The sequence below is a fragment of the Salmo trutta genome, chromosome 23 (assembly GCF_901001165.1).
Source record: "Salmo trutta chromosome 23, fSalTru1.1, whole genome shotgun sequence".
In the NCBI taxonomy this organism is placed as follows: Eukaryota; Metazoa; Chordata; class Actinopteri; order Salmoniformes; family Salmonidae; genus Salmo; species Salmo trutta.
In genome coordinates, this window is record NC_042979.1 from 14639264 (window position 1) to 14652505 (window position 13242).

General features: G+C 43.5%; 1 protein-coding gene across 1 annotated transcript; it reads left to right on the forward strand.

Annotated features, from left to right (window-relative positions):
- The first annotated feature begins 1013 nt into the window (after nt 1-1013).
- On the forward strand, nt 1014-3295 carry LOC115159440 (apelin receptor B). The gene has a single exon (XM_029709157.1). The coding sequence runs from the start codon at nt 1214-1216 to the stop codon at nt 2318-2320; it is 1107 nt and encodes a 368-aa protein (XP_029565017.1). The 5' UTR covers nt 1014-1213; the 3' UTR covers nt 2321-3295.
- Nucleotides 3296-13242: the final 9947 nt, after the last annotated feature.

The window sequence follows — 13242 nt, forward strand, 5'->3', positions numbered from 1 at the left end:
CAATAACAGTGTTCTGGATGTGGGAATACTGGAATGAACCCTGGCAGGCCAAGTCTCTTGGCTGCCTATATCCAAAAAGTATGGTGCTTTTTGGGTTGCTTTGTTTTGGTCAATTATAATACATCATATTTTCTTGTTCTTAAATAAGTAACATAGGGCAAACCCCACCCTGGGACATCTAATGGCCAGATAAGAAAACAGTAAGCGAAACATGTAAATAATATGTAAAACATAGGCCAATAACGTTTTCTGTCCTATTTCATGCAGCACAACAAATTCCCATTAGAAAGAGAATAGGATATTTATAATATAATATTTCATGGTCAAATTTTCTCTATCAATGTTCATTTGCTGGACCATGATATTTGATCATTTCTCAAAATTAATTATGTTAGATACTACTAAATTATACTCATCCTGTAGCACTGCAGTAATAACATCATATTTTATTTGATACATTGCACACGACACACGCAACATGTTTGAACATGCAGTACTATGCAATTGTGCGATCATTGACATGGAAATGTCTTATTCTAATTTGGGTGCTCAAGTGTACAATTGCCTATTTTGGCGGTGGTTTCCCCTTAAATGCTGCCACTTTATTATTGTAATTGTCTACTTTTAGACTAGGTGCTTGCCCCGGCTTGCCTAGATAGGCAGGAAAACGAATATTGTTCAAATCAATTCCATATCAATTCAATTATATTTTTTAGGACTTCTGAAGGCTGTAAAACATGTAGAGCAGACCCCACAATTCGCCTACAGTTTTTAACATGTATTAAAAGTGTGCGTCATGAGAGTTGCATTAATGTTCTTTCAATGCCCTATTTGTATATTCATTACGTTTTCGCTTTTAAATTGAGGTCTGCTTACCGTTTATTGGAGAGTTCTCTTCACAACGTTATGGAGTCGCGGGGGGCGTGGGTAGGAAAAGGGGGGTGCTGGGATCGGCCTGGGAGGAGGTGACAGAGGGCTGTGTGAGGAACTGCCGGGGTTTAAAAAGGCAGCCTGCCCAGCGCTGTGACACCAGACCTGAAATCACCCTCGGCTGCGCAGGAACTATTTTATGCGCTTTTTATGAACATCTTGCACACGGATTTGGACCAAGTTTCTAATTGCTTCATAAACGTTATTGATCCATTCGATCAGCCTTATTTTACCTGATAAAATAATCTACATTTTTAACGAAGAAAAGGATACTCTAAGAAGAATGGAGAAATGGACAAGCCCTGAATACTATGACTATGATTATGAAGAGCAGGAGAACAGCACCATGTGTGACTACTCTGAGTGGAAGCCGTCCTACTCAGTCATCCCAGTCCTCTACATGCTCATCTTCATCCTGGGTCTCTCTGGCAACGGTGTGGTCATCTTCACTGTGTGGAGGGCTCAGGCCAAGCGCCGGTCAGCAGACATCTACATAGGCAACCTGGCCATGGCTGACCTGACCTTCGTGCTGACTCTGCCACTGTGGGCAGTGTACACTGCATTGGGCTACCACTGGCCCTTCGGTGTGGCCCTCTGCAAGATCAGCAGCTACGTGGTGCTGCTCAACATGTACGCCAGCGTCTTCTGTCTCACCGCCATGAGCTTTGACCGCTACCTGGCCATCGTGCACTCTCTGTCTAGCACCCAGCTGCGTACGCGTGGCCACATGCAGGCCTCCCTGACGGCCATCTGGCTCCTCTCCGGCCTACTGGCTGCCCCCACACTCATCTTCCGCACCACCAAGGATGACGAGAACAGCGACCTCATCTCCTGTGGCATGGACTTCAGCCTGGTGTTGGGTGGGGGTAATCAAACAATCAGTCAATCAAATGAGTTGAAGCAGAAGGAGTCCATGTGGATCGCAGGGCTCAGCATCTCCTCCTCTGCCCTGGGCTTCCTCCTGCCCTTCCTGGCCATGATGGTGTGCTACTGCTTCATCGGCTGCACCGTGACACGCCACTTCAACAGCCTGCGTAAGGAGGACCAGCGGAAGCGGCGTCTGCTGAAGATCATCACCACCCTGGTGGTTGTGTTTGCTGCCTGCTGGATGCCCTTCCACGTGCTGAAGAGCGCTGATGCCCTCTCCTACCTGAACCTGGCTCCAAACACCTGCGCCTTTCTCCGCTTCCTTCTGCTGGCCCACCCTTATGCTACCTGCCTGGCCTACGTCAACAGCTGCCTCAATCCCTTCCTGTATGCCTTCTTCGACCTCCGCTTCCGTTCCCAGTGCCTCTGTCTGCTCAACCTGAAGAAGGCCATGCACACCAGCCCAGCCAGCTCCATGTCCTCCCAGAAGACAGAGGCCCAGTCGCTGGCCACTAAAGTGTGACGTTTATGCTGGGGTCAGGGCATGGGAGAGGGATGCCAGCCAGAGGGAATAGGTCTCCAGCTGCCTTTTCCTGTCCTGCCTCCATCGTCACCTGAACACTGCAGGTAAATCTAAGATTTCAGAGGTGCATGATATCATTACCTATCCAGCAAAATGATATCATTACCTAATCAGCCACATACATGTGGACTGCAGACTGAGTGCAAATGTACGTGTCCTCCAGACTGTGTGACTGAGGAAACTGATAGTCAGTCTTCTGGCTGTAATCATGACCACTGACATCCTCCAAGCTCACTCTCAGTGATTAGGTAGTTTGTACAAACCCCTTGAACTGCTTGATACAGAGGGTCAAGCTCCATGCCAGGGTGATGCAAACCAGACCCCAGACATTTTGGACAGAGTTGAATGTATTTCAAAGGGACAAAGCAGCTCATATTGTTCTCCTGGTGTTCCGTGTTGACTTAAGGCAAGTTCTTGGGTGGGTTGTCCCATGGCTCTGGCTTTTAACACTGGAGGAGTGTATTATACATGCATTTGTACCATGGTGTTCTTGTTTTTTTTAAGCGCTTGCTCATTGGAAAGAGGTGAGACCTCTTCCCCTGCCCCAGTCATGATGTAAGTGTGTGTGTGTGTAGGTCCAGGAAAGGTGTTGCAGCTTGATTAAAAAGTTGTAAGGGGAAATAAGGGCATGGAGGGAGGGGGGTGGTCCCAGACGGACAGATGGCAGCTGACAAATGTTGTCGAGGGAGGAGAGCCAACTAATAGGTGGCTGCTCTGACAGATTAAATTCTAGTGTGTGTGTGTGTGTGTGTGTGTGTGTGTGTGAAGGTATGAGTCTGTGTGTGTATGTGTTTATTGAATCAGGATTGGGGAAGGCATGAATTAACTTGTTTTTATTTGACAAAGATGTGAATACATGCTGTACAATGCTTTTATGTGATGATTTGAAATAAAAAGTTTTCTGTTGAACTAAAATCCTCTCTTGTGTCACTGTGTTACTTATTACAATGTCATGCATATGAATTCTATTTCCTGCTTTGCTCCTTTACGACAGTGTTCCCCTTCAGACCATTAACAGATATTTCTTGAAAATGTGTTGATAAAATGATGGAGGACAATGTATTCTTTCTCAGAGAACTTTGTTGATCATGTAAACCAGTGTAACCATGCTACCCATGTGTAATGTCAAAGTATTGTAGTGTACCATTATCAACTCACTGTTCCATTGTTGGGATGCTTTGCACTGAGACCAGTTTAAGCCAATAAAGATAATTGAACTATTGTATGAGTCATTTGCAGACAAGCACTGTGCGTACAGCAGTTCACTGACCTGTAAGAGACCATCCCCATGATTAACAGATTTGGCTGTAATGAGCTTTGTTCTGGACATAATCAGTAACAGCGGGGGGGTAGGAGGAGTGGGCTAATAATTCTGGGCCACTTACAGACTCCACACTCCTCCTGTGAGACAATACTTGCCTTTGTTGACATGATAAATTGGGCTTGGAGGAAGCTGAATCTGATTCAGCAGTTAAAGTGTGGCCCTGGAGACTTGTTATAAGTTGTTTATTTCTCATTGTCTCAAAATGTACAGACACCAGTCAAACTCTTCCCAATTAGAAAACCACATCCCTGTCGCTTATCTACAAACTAAACGTGCTCTCTATCATTACACCACCATGTTGGAATTCCTCGTCATGGAATTCTCTGCGTGTTTGAGAAGCCCGATAATGCAAACATGTTTATTCTGCTTCTTCACAGCTCCAGAGCCTCATGCATGTTAAACTCAAGCACTATTACACTATGGACTAATCTCATGTCTGATAGAGACTTTAGTCGAGATAAAGACGATATTGAATGGTTAGTTAATTTATCAGACATGAGATTTCAAGTCCCCATGTCTTCCTCATCAGCAGCTGTCTTGACTGGGTCCACATCAGACACACCTGGCATCGCTCTGTGTAAAAACACAGCCCTATCCCCCATCTGCCGACACCGCTGTGCACGGTCAGAGAAAAGTGTGAAAGACAATCTGAATAGATTATACTCCGAGGTTTTCAAGTTTTATGGAGGTAATTTGATCATATTATACAGATTTCACAGCCTGAACCTCGCATATGCTTGGTAACATAGCTTCTCTTTGAGCTAAAGAGGGCGTTTAGCCATAGCAACATGAGAGACATTTGTCCCTCTGGTCCCTGCACCCCACTGGGTTACAAGTTTGAGTGAGATGGCATGGATGGTATGCCACAGAGTGCTTTTCAAAATAGATTACACAAGAGATTTCCAATCAACATTCCTATATAATAACAGTGTGTGGGTTTCAAGTGGGCCTATATTTATGACAGTAGTCTTACCATAGGGATTTCTCATTCAAAATCCTCTCATTTGATTCCCTTAATGGACTTTGCATGGGATGACAAACAAGTTGACAAAACAACTAAACAGAGTTTTTCTTCTCAAAGGGCAAATAGCTCAAATGTTAGTCTCATAGGTTCTTTATATTTGAGTTATTTAGCAGACACTCTTATCCAGAGCAACTTACAGTAGTGAGAGCATTCATTTTCATACTGGTTTCCCGTGGGAATGGAACCCACAACCCTGGCGTTACAAGCATCATGCTCTACCAACTGAGCTACACCGGACTTGATTTATATAGCTTTGCTGACACTTTAGCAAACAGACTCATTTGAGATTGATAGTGAATGTCGTTTTTTTCTAACAGGCGAGAAAATGAACACTGTATGATGTATGTTGGAACTATTGATCACGGCATAAAGACACCCCAGCTAGCACATTTGGTTCCTTGGAAATAGTGGGAATGTACGTTTTTGGTTTCCCATTGGTTCTAGGAATGAAGCCATACGCTTCCTGACCGATAAAACTGTTTTTTAAAACATTCTGTGAACGGTTGTGAACATTTTATTATGGTTCCCTGAAAGTTTTCCTGGATATTTAGAAAAATATGTTCTGCTTGTACATTCTATATACATTTCACAGACACTACATTTTAAACTAGTTTCATTTTTAATTAAAAAGAATAATAATTAGTCCTACCCTTCAGCTCCCCTCAACCCCTCCCATCTATCTCTAAAAACCATCCAGTTATGATTTCTACTTGCCATATATTTTTCAACTGTGCTGTGATGTTTCACAAATGTTCTGAACCTTTCTATTCTCATAGTTTCTACAGATTTGAAATTAAAGATGAACATTATTACTAAGAGTATCCATATATTATTGATCGAATGACTAAGGCTTTTCTAGTCACCCAGCAGTGCTATTTACAGACTTCATTTTAGGTGAATGTTGTAATTTTTCAGCCATTCCTGAACCTGTGACCAAAAACAAGCAACATATGGGCAGTACCAAAACAAGTGATCTAATGATTCTGTCTCTTTGCAAAAAAACAGCAGAGCTGGGATGGTTGTATCCACCATATACTGTACATAACATTCTATTGGCTGCAAGAATTTTGTATACAATAATTTAAATGGAAAAACTACGTTTTGAATCCGGTATTGTTTTGTATATCAGTTCATAAACCCTGTGCCATGGAATCGGCACATCGAAAATCTCTTCCCAACTATTTTGTCCTTAAATGGAACTGGTATTCTTTTTCTTTATCAATTTTATTTTAACTCATTTTGGTCTTGCAGGGCCAACAGACAAGTTCCTTAGCTTCTCCCCCTTCCACTTTCCTCCTCCAGTTTTGCGGTATAGCTACAATCAGTTGGTTGTAATTTTGGATAGAGCAGATATTTCCATATATTTTTGTTAACTGCATGTGTGACATAACTCCATCAGTCCTATTTATGATATCGGGTGTGTTCATTAATTCACTCTGGAGTGCCAGAGTGCGCTCGGAGTACAGTCAGAGTGCGCTCATACTCAGAGTGTGGTCAGAGTGCTCTCAGACTCAGAGTGTGGTCAGAGTGCTCTCAGACTCAGAGTGTGGTCAGAGTGCGTTCAGACTCAGAGTGTGGTCAGAGTGCGCTCATACTCAGAGTGTGGTCAGAGTGCACTCAGACTCAGAGTGTGGTCAGAGTGCGCTCATACTCAGAGTGTGGTCAGAAGGCGCTCAGACTCAGAGTGTGGTCAGAGTGCGCTCAGACTCAGAGTGTGGTCAGAGTGCGTTCAGACTCAGAGTGTGGTCAGAGTGCGCTCATACTCAGAGTGTGGTCAGAGTGCACTCAGACTCAGAGTGTGGTCAGAGTGCGCTCATACTCAGAGTGTGGTCAGAAGGCGCTCAGACTCAGAGTGTGGTCAGAGTGCGCTCAGACTCAGAGTGTGGTCAGAGTGCGCTCATACTCAGAGTGTGGTCAGAGTGCGCTCAGACTCAGAGTGTGGTCAGAGTGCGCTCAGACTCAGAGTGCGCTCAACTGGTGTAGCACGTTTGCAAATTCCTCAGTTATTCTGCGCTCTGGCACACTCAGAGGAGAGTGTTCTGAAATCGGAGTAGAAAGCCAGAGTGAATTTACGAACTCATTAACAAAGATTAAACCGTTTAAAAAAGCGTTAAAATGTTTTTTTTATCAATTAGTGTATTTGAGTTTAATCATAATATTTGTTGAAATATTTGTTCTGTCTTTTCTGGTGGATTAAACTGAAATTGCAAACAGCTTTGTATGGCTTGTTTTAAAAAGAGCTATATTTCAAAAATGATTTCATTTTCAAATAACCGAAAGTGAGAGGTTGTGTCACGTCCTGACCAGTATAGGGGTTATTTGTTATTGTAGTTTGGGCAGGACGTGGCAGGGGGTGTTTGATTTATGTGGTTCAGGGTGTGTTTTGTGTATGTGTTTAGGTAGAGGGGCATTTGATTTATTAGTCCGGGGTTTGTTAGTCTATGTTTTATGTTAGTATATTTTCTATGTTCTATCTAGTCTTTTGTATTTCTATGTGTAGTTAATTGGGGTTGGACCTTCAATTGGAGGCAGCTGGTTATTGTTGCCTCTGATTGAGGGTCCTATAATTAGGAGTTTGTTTTTCATGGGTTTTTGTGGGAGATTGTGCTTGTTTAGCTGTGTGCCTGACAAGACGGTCCAGTTCGTTTGTATACGCTTATTGTGTTTTCCTTCTTCACCAAATAAAAAGATGAGTATATATTTTCCCGCTGCGTCTTGGTCTTTACCCTACGACACCCTTGACAGGTTCCAATCTGAATAAAGGGGAAAAGGCTATTTTTGACCACAGGGTGAGCCATTCATACTAATCTGCTGGAGAACCAATTCAGATTTAAGTAGAATGTTTTCATGACTGAAGCCTTTAGTGAGAGGGAGGTTTTATTAACATTCTGAGAATGGAAATGATAGGTTATTTGAAGGTAATAAAATAATGTTCTGAGAACATGTTTCAATAAGACTTCTAATAACACTACTAGCTTAGGTTAACTGTTTTGAACTCCAAGCACAGATCGGACACATGGACATTCATATGCTTAGGCATTAATCATGCAAACACATCCCTTTTTTATTGTGGCACGGCGTGAGTAAGGTTCAAATCTATGATCTTCTGTTTTCTATCCATGGAATTAGTCCACTGCACCACCAGGATGGAGCTAGCATCTCATGTTTGTTCATTTTAGTCTATTCAAACAGAGGAAACAAGCACTCATTAAGATCAGGTGTGGTCAATGAGTGTGCATGGCCAACACACCTGAACACACTTCACAAGATAGAGGATAGAGAGAGTTTTGTTGATACTGAGAACGGAATGTTTTCAAATAGCATTCTTAGAATGTTCTCTGAACGGTACTAAAGTTTTCTTGTGGTTTTTATGGAAAGTTTTCTTGACGTTCTCAGAACAATTTGAAAACATGACTTTAAATAGAACCACGAGGAAACCTGAATAAAACTTGATGCTAAAGTAATGAAATTCCCACAGAGGAATGTTGTTTCTTAACGGTCTTGGAACAATTTGAGAACATGACTTTAAATAGAACCATGAGGAAACCTGTAGGAAACATTGTGCTGAAGTACTGAGATTCCCACAGAAGAACATTGTTTCTTGATGTTCTCTGAACTATTTAAGAACATTGCCAATATCAAACGTTCCAAAATTGAAATGAAATGTAACCATGTTAAAACTTTTAGATAACGTTCTGTTAAAGTAATGAAATACCAAGAAAATATATTTTTTTTGTCAAGTTCCTTAAAGGAAAATTTCACCCAAAAACCATATTTTGGTATTTATTTCATGAATCTATTGTTGATGTACTCCAAAAATGTTTTATATGTCAGCAATCAAATTTTGGATGTTTTTAAATAACATTCTTAGAACGTTCTCTGAAGCAAAATGCAGCATCATATAATGCAAAACACATCATACCAGCTTTATTTCTGTATTTTGTAAGTTATATATCTTGAAAACTTGAATCCTTTAAATGTGCTGAGAATGTTCCAAAGCCAAGCAACTATCCTGCATCATTCCCAAAAAGTTGTGGGAAGGTTGTTTGCAAAATAACCATTGGACAACCACGCTCTCACCAAGCTCAGAAACATATGGTTCTCAGAACATTATGTGCTAGCTGGGACAGCTCTGCAGTGGCACTGGTGTCTCTGCTCTTTCATCTTCTCCTTGTTAGCCAGTTCTCCTGTTTCAAGACAAACACATCAACACCCCACTGAGCCATCTAGATGACCAATGTAGCCCCTACCTAGCTAAAGGCAAGCATCAATGGTACTTATAATACTTGAAAACATATATAATAGTCATTTGAGAGGTAAATTCAACACCAGCAATAGAATATATGACAATCTGCTTTATCAATATCAAGTCCTTACAGGCATTTCCAGTGCAATACACATTGTGCAAAGACAACCTCACACTTAATAAATCAAATCAAATCAAATCAAATGTATTTATATAGCCCTTCTTACATCAGCTGATATCTCAAAGTGCTGTACAGAAACCCAGCCTAAAACCCCAAACAGCAAGCAATGCAGGTGTAGAAGCACGGTGGCTAGGAAAACTCCCTAGAAAGGCCAAAACCTAGGAAGAAACCTAGAGAGGAACCAGGCTATGAGGGGTGGCCAGTCCTCTTCTGGCTGTGCCGGGTGGAGATTATAACAGCACCTGGCCAAGATGTTAAAATGTTCATAAATGACCAGCATGGTCAAATAATAATAATCATAGTAGTTGTCGAGGGTGCAACAAGTCAGTAACACAAGAGTAAGTGTCAGTTGGCTTTTTCATAGCCGATCTTTGAGAGTATCTCTACCGCTCCTGCTGTCTCTAGAGAGTTGAAAACAGCAGGTCTGGGACAGGTAGCACGTCCGGTGAATAGGTCAGGGTTCCAGCAGGTCTGGGACAACAGGTCTGGGACAGGTAGCACGTCCGGTGAACAGGTCAGGGTTCCAGCAGGTCTGGGATAGCAGGTCTGGGACAGGTAGCACGTCCGGTGAACAGGTCAGGGAGAACAGTTGGAACTGGAGCAGCAGCACGGCCAGGTGAACTGGGGACAGCAAGGAGTCATCAAGCCAGGTAGTCCTGACATAGAAACATATCAAACAGCATAGAAATCATTTCACCTTTATAAAATAGGTGGCCAATTGATTATACCACATAATGTCATTAGACTAGGGGAGAGAAGTTGAGTTGCAGTGTGCTAGTTATTATATCCTTTGCCCTAATGGCTATCGTCAGTGGACATGTCAAAATGCCCATGACACTGTATGGGAGGTGTTACCACATCCAGGCAAACCGCTGTGAATATTTACCAACCCCAGCACATTGTGGGTCAACTAACAGTTTCTTCTTTTGCTTACATTGATGTGTTGTTTGTTAGCAGGATTGTGTTTCAAAATCATTGTAGCTAACGCACTAACCCTAGGTTAGGACCCTAGGTTAGGACCCTAGGTTAGGAGATGAGCCATTTCAGCCAAACACCTCTCCCTCCCAACAGACCTCCACAACTCCTCTACCTGTTTTGAGTGACCCGAGTTAAAATCACAATGGGGTAATGCTATTAAAACAGGTATAAAGTCAGGCCTCTTGTCATACATCTCCAGCTGTCATAAATCAGAGCAGAAGAAATCAGGCCAGGCAAAAGCAAAAATAGATCCAGAGGAAGTGTGTGCACGTTTCTCCTCCATCTGAACAATGGGGAGAAGGTAGCCCAGGCCACAAACCGGACCTTGGACCAGGCCTGGTCGTGCTGTGGCGGGATGGGGAGATGACCCCTGGAGCGTCTTGGAGGACCCCTGCCTTCCTGCTGCCTGCCTTACCCTCCTCCCTCTCTGGAGGGTGATGGACCTCAAGTGGACAGGATAGAGTCAGCAGGCCAGGCAGGAAAGACAAGCGGCAAGGTAGGGGTTCCTGTCCAGGGATATCCTGTCTTTCAGCAGCATCGCTCCACTTCATCCCCCTGGCGCGAGAGACACACGCCCCACCTGACCCTATAGGAGTTCAGGGTGTTAGCAGGAGCAGTTACGTAATGCTGTGATAGGATCTGATCAAACTTGGCACACGACCCCACTCTGAGGCAATTGAATAGTGGGATAGGGGGGATGGGTGGGAGGGTTGATCCACCTCACCCTGCTGAAATAGACTGTCTGTGAGAAACCAAAGAATGCATCCTCACTCTGCCTATCTATCGCTTTTCAGCCCAGTCTACACATAGACGTGAGCATGTGACCCAAACACCTGAGGTGACATAGTGGAGCCCTTTCACACAAGAGGGGTATCGTTAAGGGAGTCACGTAGTTTCCGACAGCCACGGGGGAAGAAGGGGTTCTGACTGGGGGACCACTCCGGAACTACGGGTGTGAGGAACTGAATTATCCTGAACGGATCCTCCTCTCTAGGGCACAAAGCACCCCTTCATCTCCTTCTCTATCCCCATTGTGAGGGAGCCCTCTCTCTGCACAGAAGCCATCTCCCTCTCTCAGGCCCACCCGAGGACTAAATGAAGCCTCTGTCATCAGCCCCAGCACAGAGCCAGTTCAGCTGGACCCATTCAAGCCCTCTGAGCATAACATTACTCCATCTCAGGAACTGACAGCTACACTGACAGACAGACAGACAGACCTGGAGACAGGTACAAATGTGTTAAGGTCAAGAGGTGCATTAGCTAATTCCATCCTCATTTGATCAAAGGGTAAGTTTGTAATGCAAAGATGCGTTATTTTCTATGCATAGACAATTTCAGTATGATTAATACAAATTGAACAAAAATATGTTACAGAATCAGTGTATATAAAAATTCCCTCACACACACACACGCACACACACACGATGAAATGCACGCATGCATGCACACACACACACACAAACATTATCAAATGCGCGCATGCATGCACACACACACGCATGCGCACACACACACACACACACACACACACACACACACACACACACACACACACACACACACACACACACACACACACACACACAGACAAACTTGTAAAAAACTATTCATTTTGCTGTTCCACATTTCAGCATTTGGGTTCTATTATTGCAAGTGCCATTGGTGTTGGTGCCTGCAACAACAACTAGCTGCCACCCACCAACCGACCGACCAACCAAACCAACCAAACCACACACACACACACCACACAAACAACACACATGCAACGCACGCACACACACACAGATGCTCTCTCATAGCCTACACAGTTTCCTCTTCCTGACAGGTGGCAAGCTGAATAAGGACCCCCAGAACAGATTCATGGCAGAGACCCCAAAGGAGAGGAAAGGAGGAACTAGAGATGAGAAGCGATGATCAGACAAATATAATGAATATAAAGATGTACGGGGGGGGGCAACCCTTACAAAAAACTCCTACAGGAATCCAGCAGGAATTTGCCCCTTTGAGCATGAATTGTGCAGGTGTCCTGCAGAAATCGTGTAGTATTGACAAAATCATCCTGCACAACAATGTACGTTCTTGCAGGTATCCTGCAGGACCAAAACCTGCAGGATTTTGGTCCTGCAGAGGTGGCGGGTAGCCTAGTGGTTAGAGTGTTGGGCCAGTAACCGAAAGGTTGCTGGATTGAATCCCCAAGCTGACAAGGTAAAAATATGTTGTTCTGCCCCTGAACATGTCACACCCTGATCTGTTTCACCTGTCTTTGTTATTGTCTCCACCCCCCTCCAGGTGTCACCCATCTTCCCCATTATCCCCTGTGTATTTATACCTGTGTTCTCTGTTTGTCTGTTGCCAGTTCGTCATGTTTGTCAAGCCAACCAGCGTTTTTGTGTCAGCTCCTGCTTTTCCCCAGTCTCTCTTTTCTCGTCCTCCTGGTTTTTGACCCTTGCCTATCCTGACCCTGTACCCACCCGCCTGACCACTCTGCCTGCCCCTGACCATGAGCCTGCCTGCCATCCTGTACCCTTGCCCAACCTCTGGATTACCGATCTCTGCCTGACCTGAGCCTGCCTGCCGTCCTGAACCTTTGCCCCTGTTGGTGTAATAAATATTGTTACTTCGACACAGTCTGCATCTGGGTCTTACTTTGATACCTGAGAGTACAAGGCATTTAACCAACTGTTCCCCCGGTAGGCCGTCATTTTAACTGACTTTCCTAGTTAAATAACGGTTCATTTAAAAACTTTAAAAATATATATATTCCTGCAGGATTTTGATATTCCTGGCTGCAGGATATGGCAATTTCAAGTTAACGACAGGATTTGAGATATGTTGTGACAACAGAGAAAATATACTTTTGAAATATAGTGCAATATCAGACAACATTTCTACTCAGCAGATGTGAGAAAATGTATAAATGACAATGTCCACATGCAATAAATATAGTGTATGCTACTTTTATTTGATAGATACCAACACAATTAATAATGGTTTCAGTAGGTCCACAGTTCAGTCAATGTAATAATGCATTTATATATCATGCTGCCAGTTTAAGAAACACCTTTATTCATACATACTCTGAACGTATAAATAGAATGTAAAAAGTTGT